The sequence below is a fragment of the Entelurus aequoreus genome, linkage group LG06, assembly GCF_033978785.1.
Source record: "Entelurus aequoreus isolate RoL-2023_Sb linkage group LG06, RoL_Eaeq_v1.1, whole genome shotgun sequence".
In the NCBI taxonomy this organism is placed as follows: domain Eukaryota; kingdom Metazoa; phylum Chordata; class Actinopteri; order Syngnathiformes; family Syngnathidae; genus Entelurus; species Entelurus aequoreus.
The window spans coordinates 23,615,207-23,640,601 of NC_084736.1; the positions used below are offsets into that span (position 1 = coordinate 23,615,207).

A 25,395-nucleotide genomic window follows, 5' to 3' on the forward strand; every position below is an offset into this window, starting at 1 on the left:
CCTAACCAGGAAATTGTCAAATTTACGCAGTTGGCCATGACTCATTGGCAAGACTTTAGTCAAAAAACATGCAATGCAAAACACATTTTAAAACTACAAACTTTCCTCGTTTTTGTTGATTTTGTTTTATGTATTGTAGCGACCTGCACATGTTGTGTGAGAGCTCTTTGATTTCCAACTGTCTGTGAGGCCGTGAACGTGACAGGACTGGCTGCGTGCCGAGACAACAGTTGAGTTTGCTCACGCTGTTTTGGCGTCGATGCGACTGAGAGCAGTGGTGTTTTTAGGTGGGGGAGGGTCCCAAGGCGCCACTGAGAAGATTGCGACACCCTCTTTCACGTTAGCGTCTTCAAACGTCTGCACTAAATTTGTATCTGAAAGAATTAGTCCAGTCCTTATCAAATAGGGGTCTCGTGGGGAACATGCTTTATCAGTATCATGCAGTATCAGGCTTCAAAGTCACTTGGAGAAGCAAAACGTGCTCATTATAGACTTTAATCCGAAGTCCCTCATGTTGATAAAAAAATAGTTTTATTCATTGTTGTTTTGTTCGCTTAAGTCTTTTGTGTATTGTGCCATTGAACACTTTGAATGTATGATTACTAATTGAGTTAATCTAATTTTTTTGTATCAAATGGTTCAAGTCGGTGAAAAAATGTTTATAGATTAAACAAGGATACAAACAAATTAAATTGATCTATATTTCTTTTTTTTTATTTTCAATATTTTTATGCAGAGGTGTATTTATAACAATTTTATAGACAAATTATACTATTTATAGTCGTGGTGGCGAAGTGTTTTTCTTAATAATTGAGAAGCACTTGATTAGTCGCTAAATATGGCGATGAAGCTGTTAAGTTGTCAACACTCGTGCTCCGTTTTCTCATTGGCTGCTAGGCCAGGTGCGTTGTGTGTTTATGAGCCAGGGCGAACACTTTGTGGTGCGCCACCACGAAGAAATTATTGTATTGCAGTAACTATTGCCAACTGGATCCGCACATTAGGTGGTTCGATGAGGTTGTCATGGTTACCAATCTAAGACATTAGATTTATTTCAAGTTTCCAAACACAATATTGGATTTATAGTCTTTATTCTCACCAAATTGTGGTAATCTTTTATACGGCCATTAGAGATCACACTTTTTTAGAGATTTTTCTGCTTGCTATATATATATATATATATATATATATATATATATATATATATATATATATATATATATATATATATATATATATATATATAATATTTTTTTATTTAAATAAATGCCCATCAATATTAAAATTGCACTTTTAACACGTGCGCAACAATAAAAATAAAATGAAAAATAATTTTCTATGGTTTGCTGCCACACAGATCACATGAAGATAAATGCCCATCAATATTAAAATTGCACTTTTAACACGTGCGCAACAATAAAAATAAAATGAAAAATAATTTTCTATGGTTTGCTGCCACACAGATCACAGCAACGCTCTCATGTACGCTCTATTGCAACGTCCCTGTGGAAACTATATCGGCGTAATTAAGGTTCCAGAAAGTCCATGCGGTCCAAATTTGATATATTTTTATTAGTGACTCTGATTAAAAGATTAATCAAAGCTACATAATGTAAATTAAAGCGTTTTTTCTTATCAAATGAAGCTATTTAATGAATTGTTGCAGCCCTACGGTAAATAACATATTTTTATGGTGATGTAATTGCAGGGACACAAAGTGAAGTATAAGAAAGTTTGCGCGCACGCACACACACACCAATGCATATCCATAGTAAATAGGCACACATGTTGAGAGCAGAAAAACATAAATAAACACTCACATGTGCTCTGGTGCATTTTTTTTAAGTGTCAAAGTGAACTTTGTCGTACATTTTTTTTTACTGGCATCAGGATGGAAGAAGCATGTTTGTTTTGCAACAATCCTCATTTCATTCAATTGCTCACATACATTTGTGTAGTTAACATAAATACACTGCATGATATATTCTTATAAATACTTCACATTTTGGCAAAACCACAAAATAAGTGCAGCACAAATATTAAGCATTCAAACAAAATTCTAGCTTCAGGTTGACATTGGGATGTTTGCTACGCTGTTTTTGATTCTCACCTTGCTTATTTATCTTGTGACAAGTTGCCAGTTATTTAAATCACCCACGTTTGATGTGAGGTAAAGTGATTCTTTGTTTTGATTATAATCTGATTTACAAATCCAATAATGCATAAATAATACTTTACTGACTCTGTGGAAGAAGTAGTAGCTATAAAATATTTCCATTCAATAAAGTGGAGTTGCAGGAACCTGAAATCACTTCAGGTTGTCAAAATAAGAGCGTCTTTGTTTGTTAGTGGACAGGATTTACTGTTGAGACTGGAGACAACATTAAAATACATCCCCGAGTACAAAGTGCAGCCCACGGCGTTTTGATTTATTTCACACAATTTAAACAGATTAACTAAATAAAGAGTCATTTAAAGTACAAAAAAGGAGAAACATGTTTAGAATAATGACAACAAGTTGAAATGTTATTACTAAGAACTAGGGGTGTCCCGATCTGATTGTGATATCAGCAAAAAAGCAAGTATGGGATGATGCTTGCATGTAAAATGTGTGATATCGTGTGCGATACAAGCGGTCCTGTGGCGTGTTTATTTGTGTGTGATATCATGTGCGATACAAGCAGCCTTGCAGAGTGTTTATTTGTGCAAAGCTGGACAGACAGCTAACTTCTAAATGTCCTCTAATAAGCACACTACTTATTCTATTTCACTGAAGTCATTTACGAAAAGTAAACATGCTAGGATATAGGCTACTTGGAGCGAGCAGCTACACAACAGCTAAGCACACGATAGCACACAAGGTAGACATTAGTAATAATCATTGAACAATTAAACAGCTCATTTGTCAATATAAACACGTATCAAATAATTATAGTTGCGTATTACTTACACATACAAAGTCTCTGAGGCAGAAGCGTATTAGAAAGTATCCAGTAACAAACGTGTCTGCATCTTTAAAATGACTTCGTCATGAGCTTAACTTCATAAATACTAGGTGTCTCCAAAAATATAATTACCTCCCCACTTCAACTTAAAAACAACATAAGTCTGTTGCAGACGCCTAATAATAAATGTGTTAGTGTTTTTCATACCTACCATTGTTCTGTTTGACTCATTCCACTTGATCAAAACTTTTCTAGCATTCCACTCTACAAAATAATCCAAGCATGTATGATTCCTGCTGGTATCGTATTGGATCAATATCTGTTTCAGCCAATACTTGAGGCTCCGATATCCGTATTGGAAGTGAAAAGTTGTATCGGGACACCCCTAAAAAAAATATGAAAATTAATGTTTTAGCGGCCCTATCCTTAATTTTTGTATTTATATTTTATTTATAGAATTAATGTTACCTCAAGTGCACAAAGTAAACTGGCAAACTTTGAATGTTTGTACTTGGGCTTCATGCTGTGTGAAGACAGTACTGTGTGTGTATACTGTATATACATATATATGTATGGTAGCTACTGTAAGTTAGTAAAGGGTACACTTTGCTTTCTGTGTGTCTTTGTAGAAAAGAAGAAAGCTGCTGGTTGTGTGGACGCGACGCCATGCTGACTGTTGGCTTATCCTGAGGTAAGACGACATGTGCAATGACTGAATGCTGCAGCTCTCGCAGGGCGTGACCGCCGTCGCCGTGACGACGTGCAGCGACAGAGTCCACATGCAACTCATCTCCTTCTGTGGGCAAGGGGGATACTAATCATTTTTTAACTTGGTGTTCACCATATCAGGAGTAGGGCTGGGTACATAATTCGGTACTTTTATAGGCGTTAAACGAATTCCGATGGCACTACCGGGTATCGATTCATGTAAGATCAAACGGCGCCATTTTTTGATGCCTTTGTTGCACGTGACGTAACATCCGGTTGCAGACGAAACAACGTTTCACGTAAACAATCAAACAAGTTAAACTTCCTCTCAGTCATGTCACAATTTTCAACACCAACAAAGCAAATGTGCTTGGTAGAAAACGCTCAACCCTCAAGTGACACTCCACTTTTTCAAAATGCGCTAGCTTATGCTAACTTTCGTTGGATTTACCTTAGACAGACTACTGTTAGCAATTTTGAACACATTCAAATTTAGTAATGAAAACTACAACTCAGATGCACGTTACAATCAAACAGCTGGTGTGTAATAAGTACAATCCTTACAGTATTAACACATTGTAGGGCGCAACATATCGCATTCAGCTTCCTGGAAAAATTTACTTCCTAGTTAGACAACATAACATCGGCTGTTATGTTGTCTAACTAGGAAGTACATTTTTCTGTACTGCCATAGGAAGTACATTTTTCTGTACTGCCATCTAATGTCTTGGAAGTGCAACTGCATTGCAAATGAGACTCAAATGTTATAATAATACAAGATCTAATAGCTAATTTTTCAATGTCACATTCAAAAATAACATTTTATTTTTTAACAATTAACACACGAAAGTACCGAAAAGTGGTACCATTGAGGACAGGTTATTGAGTCACAGGTACTGAAAATTGGTACCGTATCGGATCAAATGAGAACGGTACCCATCCCTACTTAGGAATAAATAATAAACACAAATGAAAGACTACAATGGTGCTGGTTTGCGGCGCTAAATGACTTCACGTTTGGACGAGTGAAGCAACATTTTGATTTGTGTCCAAAGAAATTATCTCAGATTCTTAAACCTTACGACATGAAGTTGTCGGTGTTGGTCTTCATGGAACACGCTATATCACTTTTTGATGAACAAATGCGTGATCATGCGCGAGGTGTGGTAAGAAGACAAGCAAAGCAGTCCCATTATAACGTGCAAATGCTGTACATGAGTGTGTGGGAATTGCTACATTTCATGTTTTATTCTTGCCAGTAACCTTTGCTCATACAATAGAATGCTTTCTTTCTCCTTCTCCCCCAACATGCAAGTGCAGAATCGTTGCGTATGGACCCTGGTACAATAGCGTTAGTAGCAAGCAACTAAGCAGGAATATGACGTTTGTGAGCCTTTGTGCCGCATGCTGCACTCCCATCCCATAATACAAAGCAACAAGACTCCATCACATTGAAAATAAAAACACGGAGACGTGGACCGCCGCCGCACATCAGCTCAGACGCACCGAAGCGCGAGTGACGCAATCAAAGACGGAAGTGGGCGACTTCCTCCTCGTGCCTTGGTGCCTCGCCACGTGAGTCGGGCGGCGGGGTCTAGCTCCGTGCGCACTTCAGCGTGCATCACGCATGCAGCAGGTGGCCGGGGGGGGGGCGCTATTGGCGGCGCCGTGTACGTCGGTCATGTGCAGGGACTCGGTGACGCCAATAAAAAGGTGGTTGTAGAAAAATCAGCTTGTGGGCGGGACTGGAAGCTTTTATTCATTTTTATCCCCCCACCGTGGAAACACTGGTTTTAGTCTTTTTAAGTAGAGTTTTTGTTTATTTGTGGCTGTAACGTCTCGGTCTTTGCTTTCGTTCTTTTAGTAGGGAGTGAAGCGACTGTACCCTCCTCTGTAAAGGCTAGCCTGCAACATCAAAGATGAAAAAGTACCAATCAGTAATCAGGTGAGTAATCGTCTCTTTTTTTTCTCTCTTGCCTTTGTCCACAAACTTCCTTCCGGTGACCACGCTCACTCTGAGCGGATCGATTTGACTGCAAACGCGACGTGTGTGTCAGGAGGCGGGCTCTAAAAGGTCCTACGTACCATAGACATACCATAGTTTTCGCACTATAAGGCACACTTCAAATCCTTTCATTTTCTCAAAAATGGACAGTGCGCCTTATAACGCGGTACGGAATAATTCTGGTTGTGCTTACCGACCTGTAATAATTTTTATTTGGTACATGGTGTAATGATAAGTGTGACCAGTAGATGGCAGTCACACATAAGATACTTGTGGACTGCAAGATGACGCCAGTAAAAAACACCAAAACTTTGATGTTTCATTGAGAATATAGAACATTACACACGGCGCTCAAAAATCTATAAAAATGTTTTAGTACAACTTTAGTAAGCTATGAAGCCACACCACTTGATGGATTGTTGGAGCATTACGGCTACCATAGTCAGACGTACTGTGCTTCAACATACGGGTATTATTATGGTGTGTGTATAAGGACCTCAAAATGGCACCTATTAGGAGACATTATCTGCCATTTTGTTTTGCAATATTATGCAAAAACAACTTTTCTTATCTATTGGTACCTATTGGTACCTGCTGATGTGTATTTGAGATCTGCATAAGTCCTGAAAATGTGCGCGTGTAGTCGATTAGCTTCTTCTTTTTGTCTATCTTCTTGTTGTGGGGCATTCACCCTCTGCTGTTGCCATTTCTAATACAAAGTAGCGTACACTTCTAACTTATATCTCGCTATGAAAGTGCTAAAAACTACCAGTGTAGTGGCTTTACATTATTCACCCACGGAACTTTAGTTAATAGAGAGTTCCAGTCGGACGGTTTTTCACGGGACACATTTCCGGCCTTGTTGTTGCACTAGTGAGCCACGGATGAGGAGATGCTGCTCTGTTATTGATTTAAGTAAAGTCTGAATGTCATTAAAACAGTTAGCTCCATCTTTTAAAACTTCTTAAACTCCCGTCCTTTCACGCTACACCGCTACAACAAAGATGGCGGGGAGAAGATGCTGTCTAAGGTGAGCCACGTAAATAAGACAAAATGCCGCATCCTTAAGAGACGGTCAAAAAGCAGCTTGAAGATGATCAGTAAAACATAATCTATGCAACATTTTGACCAAAGAACCACCATTACATGTTATGTAGACCACAAGGAAGTCTTTCAATCATCAGCCTTATAATCCAGTACACCTTTTGTATGAAAATAGACCTGAAAAGACCCGCTCATCGCCAGTGCGCCTTATGATCCGGAAAATACTGTACACTAGCTAGAACCGACGGCGCGCTGTAAAAAGTCATGCTAAGCAACTTGCCTACACGGCGGCCATCTTAGTGGGGGGGCACTTTAACAACGTGATGTACATTCCAAATAAATCCTCACTTATTCCTCAATCCATTTTCATGTGGTTCAATTTGTCAATGTGATGTGCAATTAATGCACGTTTCATTTTTTAAATATAAACATATGTTTTTTACCGATACAAGTGTCCCTGTTTTAAGCATCCGGAAAATGTTTCAACCGTGAGCAGCCTAATGTTCTGTCGTTCTTGTTACGATCAGATACCCTGACGTAGCGATTCTTATTCACCCTATGCTAAATTAATTCATAATTTTCAAAACTCGATTTAAATTTTTTAAAATAGTTTTTATAAAAATTAATTTGCATCAACCAGAAAGAGCTTTTCCAACCTGCACACTGTTATGAAAAAGTCTGATATCATTATTTTACCAAATAATACATTGCAAGAATCAGTTAGAATCGAGAATCGAATCCTCACCCCAGGAATCGAATCAAATTGTTAGGTGCCCAAAGATTCACACCCCCACCCTATTGGCACTTTGCCCCACCCTATCTTAGGCTCGCCGTAGGCACCCAGCTCTAAGGGCATGTCCTAACTACCGTAAATTCCGAACTATAAGCTGCTACTTTTTTCATACGCTTTGAACCCTGCGACTTATAAAACGGTGCGGCTAGTTTATGGATTTGCTGAAGGCCATAAAGCAAATAGTTTTTATTAAAAATATTCAAAGACACTTAAATGGTGTGTTATTGTTTGTGCTATTGTGCCATCTTTTGGGAGAGTTCGCTCACTGCAGGTGCAGCTGGGTGAATGCCTACAGTGTTTCCTGCTGTTTAAAGCTTTTAACCGGAAGTAGAAGTGACGTTCTCTTTTCTAGCCGTCCATAATATTTTTACTCTAATGGATTCTTCATTGTAAGTTTTACAAAACTACTAAAACAATTCATACTGACTAAACCGTCCCATGTGTGATGTCTGTAGGAGAGTTTTCATGAATATTTGTACGTGCTATCGTAATGTAATGAAGCTAGTGTCGTCAGCATTAGCTAAAATGCTAACATATTTACGAGTGTCTGTGTTAGTACTATTAACTTACAATGGCAGTCTTTTTGTATTGTTTCAGTTTCGTAAATTCACCAAAACGTCACCGTGGACTTATTGAGTCTGTTTAGCTGATTGGAGAGCTAGCTTGCGCAGCTAGTCGGTCTTCTGTTTTGTTTGATCAGGCACCGTTTGGAAACAATTAAGGTATGTAAATAAACATTTACAAAATATTTCTGTATAAATAAGTTTTTTTGCAACATATATATCTGCGACTTATAGTCCGGTGCGGCTTCTACATAGAAATTTAGTGGCTGCGGCTTGTATCTATATTCCGGAAAATATAGTACTTAGTGTACAGTACATCTATAGGACTCACACTAGGGTCCAGTTTTATTTGGAGTTGTAACTATTTCTACCATGCACCTGTCATTAGGCTGAATTACCCTGCAGAGGAGTAAATGAAGACATTAATGACATGTTTCTATCTAAATGTAATGGCGGGTTATCACGTGTGCTGTGGGTTTTGACTGCATTGGTGCCTGCTTGGATTTGGACCGTGCTCTACACCTGTTGGAACCGAAGAAGGGGACGTGTGCCGTGCTTGTGCACCAATCAGCGCGCTCGTCCAGAACTTCTAAAGTAGGGCCGTTACGTGTTATGTAGACCACAAGGAATGGTTTTACATGGAGAAAGAAATGATAATATAACCGCTTTAATGGGCCTTATAATCCGCTGCGCCCTATGGTCTGTAAAAGACTCTAGATCAAAACATGCTGAACTCTGGCGAATGAATTAGGGTGCGGAATCAAATATGAATATGAATTTTTGCAGTTTGTGGCTGGAGGTGAAATTGGGACGGAAGGAGAGATCGGAGCGGAGGTTCTAATAGCGACCGCCTTTCATGTGGGAAGTGCCGGCACCTTGCAGGAGCGCCGCGGGTTCTTAGCCCTTAGTTAGGCTCCGCACCATGCTTCCCTGCAATATCTAGGACACGCACACACACAGGTTTTTCCACAATTAGGAATCCAAACTGGGAAAGCTCGCAAATGTCTTCAAAGGCTCGTTTTGCCTAATTTGGGCAGGGCCCCTCGCTCGTGTGAAACTTTTATCAGCGTGCACAGAGAACATGAGAATGTGCAACCTCGGAGGAACTCATTATTATTATTATTATTAATACTGCACAGCTTTTATATGCTAAAAAAAAGCAATCATCACGTATGATTAAAGGATTAACAGCCCGACTCGTCACATTGACGGACAGCGGGACCGTCGTTACGCACATGCACGCTCACATGCGCTATCTCCCCGCGTTCCCGACACACAGGTGCGATATTTTTTTAGTGGGCCAAATCGACTTTCATCAAGAGGACGATTAAAGCCAAGAGACGTGGAAGGAAATTTGTAGGAGAAAGAAGAGAGATTATAAAAAAAACAAAAAAAACATTCAAGCACATTTTTAATTAAGTCAATGAAGAGGAAAAAAAAATGTCTTAATTAATGAAAGCTTTTAGCTAGCAGCTGCACCGTGGAACTGTACGGCTTTTTATGTCGCATTGGTAAACTTGCACGCATGTTCGAGTGGATTGTCAAGCAGAGAGCACGCCTCCGATCAAGCTGGTGGGCAGAAGGGCGAGGCAGTCCCCCCCTCCCCCCAAACCCCCTCTCTCTTTTATGTCCCACGGCACGCCGCAGCATGCGTTTGATGCGCTCCGGTCTCGCTTCGCCGCGGACAAGTCTCAGGTTTTAAAGGGAATATCGGCTGCTTTGGACTTTTCATCTTTGATGTTACAGTCGCTGCAAACGCTAGCTAAAAACAGACATTAACACTTGGGCGTCATCCCTGCACCTTCTGAATGGTTGAGGAAGAAAAAGGAAAAAAAAACAAAAAAACACAAGGATGGCGCGAGTGCGGCGGTTCGGGAGATATAGCATGATGGCGCTCCCAGCGTCGCCCAGATGCGTCATGTTGCGTGCAGCACATGTGTGAGCAAAGTTTTCAATCAGGGGTGTCCAAGCTCTTTGCAGCCAGAAACATGGTGGCCATGTTGATACATCAGCTTGTATTTTTGTTTCATGCTTGTGAGAATCCTGCGTGTGACTGAAGCATTAAGGAGTGGGACAATCCATTACTAGCTGCAGTGTGCTCAAACAACCACCAGGTAGCTTCTGTGAGCAGATAATACTGCACCATCTCTTTCGGAGTGCATTCTTCACTCACGCATTAAGTGAGGGATGAGGTGAAAAAACCGACCCGGATGCAGTGCATGGAGGTCAATATATGCTGAACTCGCTTTGTGTTGACGCTGACAAAGCTAATTAGTATCAGTGCCACTACTGTCCTGGTGTTTCATAATAATCATCTGAGGGGTTAAAAAAGTCACCTGCAAAAAAATTATTAGTTAGCAAATTATACCGTATTTTTGGGACAATAAGCTGCTACTCTTTCCCTCCGCTTTGCAACTTGCAGCTTATAAAACAGTGCGGCTAATTTATAGATTTTTCTTTGCTAACAGCCATAACATTTTGTATTGAACATATAGTTTCCAAAAACACTGAAAAAGTGTGTTATTGTTTGTGCTACGGCGCCTTTTTTTGGACAAATTCACTCAATGCAGGTGTTGTGGGTTGAAAATTTACTTTCTGTTTTGATGGCTTGAACTGAAAGTAAAACTGTCTACAGCGTTTCTGCTCGAAAGGATTCTTCATTCATCACCCCTAGCAAGGTTTGTAAGTTTTACAATAACTAAAACAAATCACACTTACTAAACTGTCCCATGTGTGATGTCTGTATGAGTGTTTTCATGCATATTTGTACGTGCTATCGTAATGTAATGTAATGAAGCGGGGGGGTCAGTGTTTCCCATAAACTGCCAAGATACCTGTGGCGGTGGGGGCGTGGCTATGGGCGTGGTCACCATGACATCAATAGTAATTTGCATAATTTACTACAATGATATGATTTTCTCTAAAAAGGCTCAAAAAATTTATACTTACTAATTAATAATAACAGTTTTGTTTTAAACGTCCATCCATCCATCCATCCATCCATTTTACAATATAATTACAACACTTTATGTACATATTTATATACAGATTTGAACAATAAGTTATTCACTGAAATATATTTATTAATTGTGGTTCTTACAAAAAATATATCTTATAAAATATAAAAGCTAAAATGTCTCTTAAAGCTCTGCCCCTTTAATTAGTGCATACTAAATAATTTAACTTTAGCCTACTACTACAACCATATTATTTACCAGCAACATAAAGTGAAACAGAGGCAGAGGTGTCCTGCCACAGTCAGTAACAAATAAACAGAAAACTGTAGTGGTCAAATACAAATAAGGCAACAAGAGAAGTATCCTACACTTCTCTTTTGTAAAGTAAATCTGAACAGCCTATATGGGCATCTACATCAACTATATGATTTGCCTGAGAAGCTAGACAGGACAAAAAAAAAAAAAAATAAATAAAAATATCTATTTGTGGCGGACGTAATTCTTTCGTGGCGGGCCGCCACAAATAAATGAATGTGTGGGAAACACTGGGGGTGTATATATTTATATATATATATATATATATATATATATATATATATATATATATATATATATATATATATATATATATATATATATATATATATATATATATATATATATATATATATATATAAATAATCCGTTCATGAATGAGTATATCCGTTCGGCCACCGTGTTCAATGGAGAAGTCTGATCTACAAAAGGTGCAGGCAGCATACCCCTTCCCCTTCTAGCTGTCCTGGATGAACTGAAATTATTGTTTCTAATCATTTTGGAACTTGCAAGTGTACTTCTTCTTCTTACTCGTCGTCGCCATGTCTCTTCTTCGTTCTTCTGCTTCATCTCTGTTATGTTTTTGGACATTACTACTTGCCGTAGTTTTGAAGCAATGCATGATGGGAATCCGGATGTTGTGTGTCAGTGTATTAACGTGCCGGCTGGAATAAACACATGCTGAGAAATAGCTCCGTGCCTGCCTACTTTATGGGTTATAGATAAACCTATGGATAACGGAGACATATATAATAGTCTCTTTTCCAGGTGAGAGAGGACGCTAAAGGCAGTGCCTTTAAGGCACGCCCCCAATATTGTTGTCCTGGTGGATATCGGGAGAATGGTTGCCCCGGGAGATTTTCGGGAGGGGCACTGTAATTCGGGAGTCTCCCGGGAAAATCGGGAGGGTTGGCAAGTATGGTATTTGCATGTGTTTAATGCAAACTATTTGCTTTTTGGCCCTCAGCAAAGAAAAAATCATAAATTCGTTGCACTGTTTCTATAAGAAAAAAAAGAGGCTTACAGTATGGAATTGATACTATTAACATATCTCATTATTAATGAATTATTGTGTTGAATTATGCCACAAAAACGAGCTGTGGGCCAGAAAACGACCCCCAGGCCGCACTTTGGACACCCCTGTTTTGAACAAAGCCCGGCGACTTCATTTGTCTCCGGTCTTTATTCTCGCATCTTGCGTCATCGTCCACAGACTGTGTCAAAGGAGCGTTCGTTACGTCCAGGTGTGTAAAGTCCCTCATGGCCAGCAGGGAGCGACGCCACTGCTCTTGTCAGCTGAGGGCTAACGAGTGGACGTGAAGTGTAGAAGGATGTGAGAGTGTCAGTGAGGAGGTGACGTGCACTTCTTTGACACGGTCTGATGAATATGGTGTGTGTGTGTGTGGAGAGGGGGGGGGGGGCGGCGGCTCAGACTTACCATGGTTCCCACGCTGTACGCGGCGGCGGGGCCGATGGTGTGGTGGTAGGGGTCGGCTGTTGCATAGACTCTGCCGTAGCTGCACAGAGAGAAGACAGTCATTGATGGAGGCTTGACGGACGTTCATGGCAGCTTGTTAGACGCCGCAGCCCTCAAGTCAACGCTTTCATGTCCGCAACGCCCTCAGCAGTTTCCTCCGGCGGCCACAACGCCAGCCGCCGCACAAAAAACCGGCTCAAAGGTTGCCGTCACGTCGGCGTCTTCATTAGGTGGACAGAATAGGCAATGAGGACGAGACAAAGACGGAGGACGCGGTCGGCGCCCGAGGGCCCGCTCCCGCGCCCGTCTTCTTGTTTCGCCGCTCCTTTCATTGTCGCTGGTTTGGAACTAATCCTTCCAATTTCCCTCGGAGACAGGACAAGATGTCTGCCTGCTTTATTTATTTACCGCACTTCACATATTCCTCCCCCCCTTTGGCGTTCGCTTGCAAATGAAGGCCTGTGCGGCGCAGATAAGGCGGCCAAGGAGCGAGGGCCCCCGAATCAAGCAGGAATAAAAAGTGGAGGAAACAACACGAGCGTTTTGTTTCAATTGGATGTGAAAGAGGCTCGGCCCGGCGAAGACCTTCACAAGCCAAGGTCAGCCAGCAGGACGTGAAATCATGGCGGCCATCAGGACCTCATGGGGTCTCTGGTCCTCTTATCTTTAGTGAGCCCACAGGCCCTCTGCTGCTAATAAATCTCAGCAGAGGGACGCCCAGCAGGTCAGCAGACCCCCGTGAGGAGACCCAGTCTCACATGGTGTGGCAGGAACAACATTCATTTCCATACTTGTCAAAATAAAAGGGACCACTAACAGAGTCATTAGTGGCTTGATTTGAACAGAAAATGTTACCATACATTAAACATAGTAGGGACATTAAAATGTCACAATATGATATTATTGTGGTGTATCTCCAAAAACAAAAATACTTAAAAATGTTACAGTGCGCAAAATAAAGTTAAACACACTTACTGTAATCGAACACAAACATCATTCTAAATTGTTCTAATCGTGCAGGAACATCCACTGTTTCAAGCAAATATGAAAATATTACATAACGTAAACATCCCGTGTAAAACAATAATGTTCACTTTCAACTTTGACTTTCTGACAGGCAGCGTCCTCCACAGTGGACATTTTTTTATATCAGTTTGGAAAATTCTGTTTCTCAGAAAGTTAACTAACAATTTCACTTTTTACTTATATTTTCTGGGTGATGGTTTATGAGGAGGCGACTTGTCCAAGGTGCAGCTGGGATAGGCTCCAGCCCCCCGCGACATTGAGAGAGACAAGTGGTAGGAAACGAATGGATGGATTGAGGGTTTATCAAATAGCTTTTCAGTTTACCGTGATGTAGTTGTTTTTTTTGAGATTTCCCTCCGTGCCTTGCGACGTGACCGGCTGGCTCTGTGTCGCCTTGGAAACGCTCGAGACAAAAGTGCTTTGCTTTGCAGAACGTAGACTTTATTCGCCAGGGTTTGTTTGTTTGTTAGCAACATAACTCCAAAAGTTATGGACAGATTTTGATGACATTTTTGGGAAATCTCCCAAAAAAACAATTCGTCTTATCTACGACAAACACTTCACTTCCTGCTTACCGCGTTTGCTGCACAGAGGATTCTAGGAAATGTCGTTTTTTTCAGACGCCAAAGTGCCAGAAAAAAACTTCACTCACCAAGTTTTTGTTTGGTACATTATTTTAAAGTCTTCGAAAACCGCTATACTGCGTTATGTACAATACCGTTACACTCCTAATATATACGTTTCTTATTGCAATCAAAGAAAAATTGATGCATGATATAAGATCGTAAACATACCAGACAACTTCTCTTTTAGTAGTAAGTGAGCAATTAGGTTACCAAGACATATGCAGTTGTTACTGCATGTCTTGGTAACCCATTTGCTTGGTCAAAATTATGAGGGACAAGCGGTAGAAAATGGATCATTAATCTACTTGTTCATTTACTGTTAATATTTTAACATGTTCTATCTATATGTTAAAATGTAATAATCATTTATTCTTCTGTTGTTTGGATGCTTTACATAAGTTTTGGCTGATACTACAAATTTGGGTATCAATCAATCCATACCAAGGAGTTACAGAATCATACATTGGTCATAAAGTCCTCGTGTCCAGGGATGTATTCCTTAGTTTATAAACATTTTAAAAAAAATCACAAAACACTTTATGATAGTAAAAAATATTAATGTAATCATTGTATCGACTATACACGTCTCTTGTACTTGGTATCGTTACAGTCAATATTTGTATAGATCCACCCTTTTGTTTACGATCAGGGACACCTAGCTTGCTGTTAGCGGTTAGCTATTGTATCCTCCTACGGTGTGTAGTGAAGCACGTTTAGCTATCCCCCGTCCTGCAGGGATGATACTTGTAAGAAACGTAGAGGATTAGTGATTTGGAAGTAGTTAAAACACTGTGGAGGGACGTTAGCCAGCTGTGTTTTAAAGCTCTGCTTGCAGAGCGGCGCTTCAGTGTTTCCAGCTACACTTTTATGGTTAGTTTTTAAGCCATTTTCCCCTCTTCTTTCTCCACACTGTTTCCGCTTGTAAGTGCTCTGTGTGTGTGTGTGTTGACTAATATTACCAGCAATGAGGCGTGCAGTCATCCATCCATCCATTTTCTACCGTTTGTCATGTCCATGTAAAAAAAAAGTACCGATATTTTTCAAAGGCAGTATAGTACCGTATTTTCCGGACAATATGGCGCACCTGATTTCAAGGCGCACTACCAATGAATGGTCTATTTTTTAAATCTTTTTTCATATATAAGGCGCACTGGATTATAGGGTGCATTAAAGTAGTCATATTATTGTTTTTTTCTAAATTTAAAAAACTTCCTTGTGGTCTACATAACATGTAATGGTGGTTCTTTGGTCAAAATGTTGCATAGATTATGTTTTACAGATAATTTTCGAGCCGCTTTATAACAGTTGCTTCAGGATGCGCCGTTTTGTGGGCGGTCTTATTTACGTGGCTCACCTTTGCCAGCGTCTTCTCACCGTCATCTTTGTTGTAGCGGTGTAGTGTGCAAGGACGCGGTGGAAGAAGTGTCAAAAGATGGAGCTAACTGTTTTAATGACATTCAAACTTTACTTAAATCAATAACGGAGCAGCATCTCCTCATCCGGAAACAACAATGTGTCCCATGAAAAACCGTCCGACCGGAACTCTCTACTAACTAAAGTTCCTTGGGTCAACAATGTAAACTCACTACACCGGTATGTTTTAGCACTTTCATTGCGAGTTTACTGACAGATATAAGTAAGAACTTTACACTACTTTATATTAGAAATGGCAACAGCGGAGGATGAATGTCCCATAACAAGAAGATAGAGAAAAATAAGAAGCTTATCGACTATGGCTTCGGCACGGACTACAAAGGTGGAAGCGCGCGATTTTTCAGGATTTATGCAGATCCCAAATACAGATCAGCAGGTACTAGAAGGTAAGAAAAGTTGCTTTTGCATAATATTGCGAAACAAAACGCCACATAATATGTCTTACCTTATACACACACCATAATAATACTCGTATGTTGAAGCACATCAAACGGTGCAGCCTACACTTATCTCTTATGTGTGACTGCCATCTACTGGTCACACTTATCATTACACCATGTACCAAATAAAATTGCTTCGAGGTGGGTAAGCTCAATCAAAAGTATTCCTTACATAAGTCGCACCGGGTTATAAGGCGCACTGTTGAGTTTTGAGAAGAAAAAAAAAAGATTTTAAGTGTGCCTTATAGTCCGGAAAATACGGTACCTTTTTTAAATTAATTAGTAGTGCGGTACTTTGTAGAACCTTAGTCTCACAACCTGCACAGTCCTGCTGAGAGATGTACTCCAGTCATGCAGGGTGTCTCCGGGAATACATGGTGCTTGTTTACAGGCGACACAAAGAAAGCTGCATTGAGTGAAACAGAAACAAACTACTCAGTGAGAATTACATTCAATCTCAGGGAAAAGTCTGCAAACGGGAATTGAATCACCTAGAAAGGCGGAGGAGGAGGGGTAAAAAAAAGAGGCAGCGCTGTCCAATTTCTGTTTCTTGGAGGCGGCCTGATAAATGCTACATTATCGATATGATCTCCAGGCTCTCAGGCAGGGGTGTACGTTATCACCGGTGACACGCTCAATCCCTCCCAGATTAGATTCCCAAAGCAGCCAACAGCGCCGCCTGACAGCGGATGAATCAGCGACGCCCCCTCAAACGTGGCGCACCTGAACCCGAGTGACATCGCTCACAAGGGATAGAGTCCCCCCATCCCCCGCCCCCTCTCATAGCAGACCTGAGGCCATTCATAAATACCATCCTGCTTCTTTTCCTCTCCTGGCCGCTGCTTGAACGAAGCAAGACCTCATCGCTTTCACCTCAAATCTACTCCCAGCTTCTACAACTTCAAATCCACTCTTGGCTCGCATTGTTTCCTCCGCCGTGACCAACCGTCTGTGCACACTCTCCCGTGACGGAGCAAAAGGCCTTTTGTTCACTATCACAAGCAAAAGAAGAAGCCACTTTTCTGACCAAAAATGGTGGAATGTGCACATATAAAAACACAGACAAGCAAATTAACTTTAAATCCACTGTGAAGATTTTACCCCAAAACAGCCAGAGCCATTTAAAGTCACGTGATGGTGGGTAGAATATGTTGGTGATAGGGGATGACTACCGAATTCTGGGTATGGATTCACATAAAATCAAACTGTGCCATATTTCGATACTTTCGTTGCATGTGACGACACGTCCGGTTGCAGACTAAACAATCAGCCGAACTCCCTCTAAGGAGTGTCGTAATTTTCAACACCAACAAAGCAAGTACGCTTGGTAGAAAACACTCAAACATTTTCCAAAATGCGCTCGCTTGATGCTATTTTACATTGGGTTTGCCATAGACAGGCTACTATTAGCATTAGTGCTTTTACATGGCGATTTCAACACTTTGCAAATGTAATGAAAACTGGAACTAAGACGAATGCTACAATCAAACAGCTGGTGTGTGATAAAGACAATACTTACAGTATAAACACTTTGTAAGTTGCAAAAAAAAAAGAAGCTCCGACATAGCATAGATAGCAACAGTACTGCCATCTGATGTCTTGGAAGTGCAACTGCATTGCAAATGAGACTCAAATGTAATAATAACAACTGGGCATCACACTCTATCACAATCAGCTCATTTTTAAATGTTACATTAAAAATAAAATGATCAAACAATTAAAAAATTTTTAACACACACAAAAGTACCGTCGAGTACCGATGTCAATTTTCAGGCACCAAGAATTGGTACCGTAGCGGTTCAAATGTGAATGGTAACCATCTTTAGTGTGTGAGTAGGGATAGGTACCGAATTCCTTTTGTTAGAATGATATCATATTTTAATACATTTGTTGTACTGGCTCAAACACTTGGCGGGGAAACAGGCGCATTCATAGCGGACTGCCTCTAGGTATGGTTGTCATTTTCCATGCCAACAAAGCAAGCATGCCTCAAGGAAATCACTCAAAAGTAAGGCTTCACTTTTCAAAATGCGTTAGCTCGATGCTAATTTTCATTGGCCATGCCGTATACATGCTTTTGATTAGCATTGGTGATTTTACGTGGCAATTTCTACACCTTGAAATTTGGAAATAAACACTACAACTAAGATTCACGTTACAATCAAACAGCCAGTGTGTAAAAACTTTTTCACTTCCAATATGATACCGATACTAGAACCATGAGTGTTTTATTGTACAGTATCAGCACGGATCATAGAGTTTTTATACTTTTTTTGTAGTGTTGAATGTTAGCAAAGGTTTGACCAGGTGAAACCTTATGCTGTCTTTAAGTCAAAGTGGAGTGTTAATAGTTTATTTGGCGACATTAATTCATGAAGTTAAGCTCATAACGCAGTAAATTGAACGATGCGGACACACTTGTTACTGGATACTTTCTACTACGCTTCTGCCTTGGAGACTTTGAATGTGTAAGTAATATACAACTTTATTTGTTTGATACTTGTTTGTATTGACAAATGTGCTGTTCTATTGTTCAATGATTATTGCGTATGTGTAGCTTGTGTGGTAATGTGTGCTTAGCTGCCGGGTAGCTGCCTATAGCCAAACATGTTTATCTGTTGTAAATGACTTTACTAAAATAGAAGAAATTGTGTGCTTATTGGAGGACATTTAGACGTTAACTGTATATCCAACTTTCCCCAAGTAAACACGCTGCAGGGCAGCTCGTATCGCACATGATATCACGCACAAGTAAACACGCTGCAGGACTACTCGTATCGCACGTAATATCACACACAAGTAAACACGCTGCAGGACTGCTTGTTTCGCACATGATATCACACACAAGTAAACGCGCTGCAGGACTGCTTGTATCGCACATGATATCACACACAAGTAAACGCGCTGCAGGACAGCTCGTATTGCACATGATATCACACACAAGTAAACATGCTGCAGGACTGCTCATATCGCACATGATATCACACATTTTGCATGGGACGTTGGTATCATTCTGCACTGACATTGACTCCCAGGTGTACTGGGAATTAGTACCGTATCAGTTCAAAGGTAAAAAAGGTACGTGTGCTATGTGTGGTAGGTGTGAGATTGTAGATTTAGTATAGAAGTAAAGAAGAAGCTGCTCCTCACCTGTCACTGTAAGCGGCGGCGGTGGTGGTGGGTTGGGCGAACCTGTATGCTGCATATCCACCCTGCAAAAAACATCCACCATTACTTCATTATCCGTCCAGCAGACGATACCTTTAAATATCCTGCAACGCCCCTTCCAGGCACCAGAGGGTGCTATTGAAAGCCATTTGGCACAATTGTGGCAGCAGTAGTTGACCATGTGACTGAGCCCCCAAATCAGCCCATTTGGGGAGCGAAAATGCGCCTTGACTACATTATGAAACATCCTTCTCTCTCCCCACGCCACGCCTCTGACTGGCCAATGAAGTGCGACGGAAAGATGACGGCGGGAGCGTGGGGGCAGTCGGGACCGCCGTATTCATTTGCCAGAGCGGAGAAGGAATTAGGGAGCTCATTGTGGAGCGCCGCTCCAACTCTTTGAAAAATGGAGCTGCTTCTCCTACTGTTTTTCTATTAGCGCCTGTGCGCCTTTAATAACGCGGCGCTCTAGTCGTCTGTTTCCCTGGGGAAGCGACGGCATGAGAATCCAGGTCAGGGGGCTACGCCGACCCCCAGTCTCCCCCTTCCCCTTCTCTCCGCGGGGACAGGAAGTGGCGGGCGGAGGACTTCCTGCGGGACGGCCACGCCTGGGGAACACGCTGATTACAACTCCAGCCCGGACGCACGCCGACACATAAATCACCGTGCCCGCGTTGTCAAACCCTGCACACAACAGTGCAGCACATTTGTTATCGTGTCGGGCCCGGCGCGCTCGCAGCACACGCCGGCGCACACATTAGCATACGCCGCGTACGGTTACCTCCCTGCTAATTTGCCGGCAGGTCAGCGTCGTGTTTGTTGCGCCGAGTCTGGCACGTGATGGTCGGTTTTTTGGGGGCAGGGGTAGTTGGGGTATCCTAAGAAGCGTAAGGGGCAAACTAAATCAGTCATGATGGCCTATTATGGTGTGTGTGTGTGGAGGGGGGGTCATATATCAGTGCCTCCTCTCCCGCAGACGACATCAGCATGGAAGTGAGAGGCAAGCTATGTCACACTGTCATCTCGCTATCTCAGCTGGCGGATGTCGCGGTGACAGTCGGGGTTCCAGAATCAAAGGAACACATTTGACTTTTTTTCTTTTGCCATTTTGTCCACAGCCTCCGTGCTGCTTCATTTGTAACGCACTTTTCCTACACACAACCAGGGCCGTAACTAGGTTTTGACAAATAATGAGGTCAAAAATTGGTTGTCCAAGAGGAACTTTGAAAGGCTGAACTCATAAATAATATTACTTTGAGCAACACAATGAATTTCCAGAATAACAAAAGTTTTCATTGAGCTATAACTCACTTATCTAACATCTTTGATGATCAGCATGATTTTCTAACAGTCCACTTTTTAATTAACATTCTGAAGTTTAGCATATTAACATTTTTTAACATCATTAAAACATGAATTTAAAAACATACCAAATTTTCAACCACGAACCAGGGTTTGAACCCAAGATCTTCTGCTGAGGACTGCAAGCACTAATGACGTCCGACACAGAACCACCGGAAGAGTTTTGCATTCATATTTTAATCATTGACAGAGCATGACGCAGCCAGGAATACGTTTGGGGTCAAATATTATATGAAGCGCCTTGTCATTCAGTAAATTACATTTGAATGTTCTTCTTCACGCACTGATCGTGAAGCACCTACTCAGAGCACGTTTTCTGCATTTAGGGCGGGGCGCCAACTGGCTGACACGACAACGTTATTATACCGACAGCGTTTCACATTCATTTCATTCATGTAAAACCAACATTAGTTACATCAGTATTATTTCATGTTAACGTTATATTGACAGCACATTTCGGATCGACTGTAGACTTCATTGCGTTACGTTGTTGGAGTTGTAGATCGTATATTGAGAGAGGATGATCTACCACATGGTGGTGTACAGCGCACACACACCATGTCCTGCACAAAGTACATATACAGTCAGTCACATCATCCTTTTGTCACCTAAAAAAATACGTTGGTGTCCTCAATGGTAGTTACGGCCATGCATATTAGATGCAGCACAAAGTGCGTTACGTTTAAAAACAATCATGACATAATCCCAGGTTAAAACAGTCACACACACACACACCCTAAACCCCCTAAACATGCACAATAGGGCTGTGAATCTTTAGGCATCACACGATTCGATTCCTGGGGTTAACGATTGGATTCTCGATTTAAACTGATTCCCGATTAAAAATCACATCTTTTTAAAAACCACTAGGTGTCAGTTCTATGATTAACTACATTCCTCCATAAAATAGATAACAGCGCTAATACATTTCTATACTACTTAGAATAAATTTTGTTTTATTTAAAAAAAAATCTACTCAAATATTTAATAAAGTCAATTACAAATCCAACATTTATATTTTCTAAAGTAAATCTGTAGGGCAGATCATCTACATCATGGTTTCCGACCTTTTTTAGCTAAGGATCCCTGGTCTCAACCAAAAACCAAAGGAAAATCTACTCCTGCGTCATATTATATATATATATATATATATATATATATATATATGTTTTTTGTTGTTGTTTGTTTGTGTTTTAAAGACAAAGCTTTGTGTTGTTATTATTGGCCGATGCCAACTGTTCATAGCCACTTTAGTCTTAGAATCGTAGTATACTTGTTCATTCTCTGGTCATTTAGGGACGCAAGTCACATGGTTGTCTTACGTCAGCGCCGGACGTAGTAAAATCAGCTATTCAGCTGATTGAAAAGGTGATAGCTGCTGCCTTGTTTCATCGTACATTATTGCCTTTGCACAAGCCAAAGTTTAGTTTTGTGTTCACAATAAATCAACACAAAATGTGTACTTTGGAGCAATGTTCACAAAGCTATCTAAAGACCCAAGCAGTTTTTGAAATGGCTGCCCATCTTGTCATGCTTTTGTCCACACAGGTTTGCTTGCCTTGGCCGGGATTGATACTGAAAGTTAACTCCTTCACTCTCTACCTGCCGCTACCTCATGACACCATTAATAATACTAATATTTGAGTGTGAGCTCATATCTTTTCAATTAGAACGAAAACCAATGCTTGTGATTTCAAACTTCTATTCTGCTGAAAGGTAGAATTTAAACCGCGTTGTTCACCCGCCTCCCCCTCTCTGTAGCATGGCGGCGGTGAGGCTCCACTCGGGCCAGCTCGAGACCCTCCCTCCCCCCGGGGGCGCACTGGGATACCCCGGCCGAGCCCTCGGAAGTGCACACGGGCGCACAAACAGGAAGGAGAGTCGGCAAGACGAGACGCCACCGCGGACAAATCTAGCGGATGAAAGGGGTCCAAAGTGAGCGCTGGCGCGAGGATGGAGGAGCTGAGGGGGTTTTAAATGTTCTTGTCGGGTTTCTTGGCAGAGCACGCGCGGGTCTAATCGACGCCGACCTGGCAGCCAGAGCGCGGCGAGGCTTCGGCCCGAGGAGATCACGTTTGTTCCCTGCAGGACCCAGCTTTTTTTGGTTGGTACTCACGTAGATCTCTGCGCCATAGAAGCCATCTTGGTACACCACCCTGTCACATAGGAGAAGAGCCGAGGATTAGTTTGACTTCACCACCATCTCGCAGGATCAATACATTTACTAATCATAATCATATAAGTAGAAACGCTATTGATGGACAATATGAATCTTCTTGTGCTTGTAGTTTGCAGCCAACCAACTAAGTGGATGTGGACTCTCTCCTCGGATCTCATCACAGATTAGCCCGACATGGGGGGCCCCGCATCGGACCTCTCCCACGGCCACGCAGACCGCCGCTGATAAAGAAGCGAGAGCGAGCGCGGGGCAGCACAAAGCCGAGAGATCAGCGCCCGGCCGTGCTGGCGTTTGGGTGAGCTGTGCACGCTAATACTATCGCTATCTCTGCGCTGTGTGAGCAGTGCTCCCTCAGGCTTTGTTAGCTCGGTCAACACACACACACACACACACACACACACACACACACACACACACACACACACACACACACACACACACACACACACACACACACACACACACACACACACACACACACACACACACACACACACACACACACTTATATGTAAGGATAGTGGCAAGGACACAGCTCCCCAAAGACCCCTCAGCACTCACCAAACACACCAATGTTTGCTCTCATCCTCCATTTGTTACTGGCCAACTGACTTATTATTATTATTATTATTATTATTATTACCTCCTCCAAGGAAGTCAAAGGCTACATTCGCACTGCAGGGTGTGATGCTCAATTCTCCCTTTTTTTTGTTCAAACTTATCTTTTTATGTTGTCGTCGTCATTACCAAAAAATATGCCACGTCTAAGTATCGTGAAGTCCGGACAGTAAGCCACTACTTTTTTCCTACACTTTAAACCCTGCGGCTTATAAAACGGGGCGGCTAATATATGGATTTTCATGCAAAGACACTGAAATGGTGTGTTATTGTTTGTGATATGGCGCCATCTTTTAGGAGTGTTCACTTACTGCAGGTACTGCTGGGTGGATGTGAATTCCTGCTGTTTAAGCTTTGAAACCGGACGTACAAGTGCTGGTCCGTCTTCTCGTTTGTAAGTTTTACAATATAACTAAAACAATTCTCACTTACTAAACCGTCCTGTGTGTGATGTCTGTAAGTCTGTAGGAGTGTTTTCATGCATAGTTGTGCGTGCTGTCGTAATGTAATCAAACTCACGTTGTTAACATTAGGTAATATGCTAACACGTCTATGAGTGTATTTTCACAAATTCTTCAGTAAATTCACTAAAACGTCACCGTAGAGTCATTAAGTCTGTTTAGCTGATCGGAGGGCTAGCTTGCGCAGCGAGTGGGTCCATGGCGATGACTTCTGTTTTGTTTGATCAGCCGTTTTACTGCCGTGTTATAGGCACAGTTTGGAAACAATTCATGTAAATAGACATTTAAAAAATATTACTGTGTAAATAACTAATTTCACAACAAACTTTTTTTTTTTTCTTCTAAAATTTAGTGGGTGTGGCTTATATACCGGTGCGCTCTATAGTGCGAAAAATGTGGTATTTACAGTAAGTTGTATTTGACAAAAAAATCCTAATGTACAGTTCACTTGGTCTGAAAATAACAATTCTTTTAATAAGACGAATAGTCATCAGTTTCTTTTCGATTAGTCGACTTGTCAAACGTTTATGATGAGTTGGACATAGAGTCTGTGAATATGAACTCATTATTAAAAACCTATAAAACTAAATTGAATTGTACCAAAATAAACATAAATTACTGCAATACAAATAATTGTACTTTATTACGCAAAGTATATCATACGGGTGCAAATCTTTGGGCACCCATTGATGGTATCCAATTCTCCTGGGGTGACGATTTGATTCAGATTCGATTCCTGATTTACCACAATTCCCGAGTCAAACTGATTCTAGCAATATATTATTTGGTATAATAATTCAAATGAAACTTTTTCAAGAAAGGGTTAATATGTTGGAAAAGCGGCTTCTGGTTTCATGGAGATGACCCTAAAACGTTTTTGTTTTTTTTATTGTTTGGGTGAGGCGTGACTTTGGTACAGCGGCCATGCCAGCAAGTTGAGGGTTCCAGGTTCGATCCCCGCTTCCGCCATCCTAGTCACTCCTGTTGTGCCGTGGGCAAGACACTTTACCCACTGGTTTAAACGTAGCTTAAAATATGTATGGGTTTCACTATTAAATCGCTTTGAGTCTCTAGAGAAAAGCGCTATATACAAATAATTCCCTTCAATAATAACATTGTTTTAGAATCGGGATGAATAAGAATCACGATTCGTTAATTAAAAATGAAATACATAACCTAATTATTATAAAAAAATCTATATATTTTTTGTTTATTTATTTGTATTATTAAATGTATTATTTTTAATTTATTTATTTCATTTAAATAATTAATGG

The 25,395-nt window shown here is 41.1% G+C and overlaps 1 protein-coding gene and 1 long non-coding RNA gene across 2 annotated transcripts in view; one reads left to right on the top strand and one right to left on the bottom strand.

Moving 5' to 3' along the window:
• Window positions 1-1,380: 1,380 nt before the first annotated feature.
• Window positions 1,381-25,395, bottom strand: part of LOC133652011 (RNA binding protein fox-1 homolog 3-like) — a 1,102,970-nt gene continuing 1,078,955 nt past the window's right edge. Inside the window, 4 exon segments of the mRNA XM_062050317.1 lie at window positions 1,381-5,558; window positions 12,769-12,847; window positions 19,484-19,545; window positions 22,980-23,019. Of these exon segments, the coding sequence (XP_061906301.1) occupies window positions 5,514-5,558; window positions 12,769-12,847; window positions 19,484-19,545; window positions 22,980-23,019 (226 nt within the window). The 3' untranslated portion in view covers window positions 1,381-5,513.
• LOC133652013 (uncharacterized) lies at window positions 3,579-23,323 on the top strand. Its single transcript, XR_009826515.1, has 5 exons — window positions 3,579-3,636; window positions 5,518-5,598; window positions 22,625-22,798; window positions 22,866-22,967; window positions 23,152-23,323. It is a non-coding gene; the product is annotated as an uncharacterized LOC133652013 (long non-coding RNA).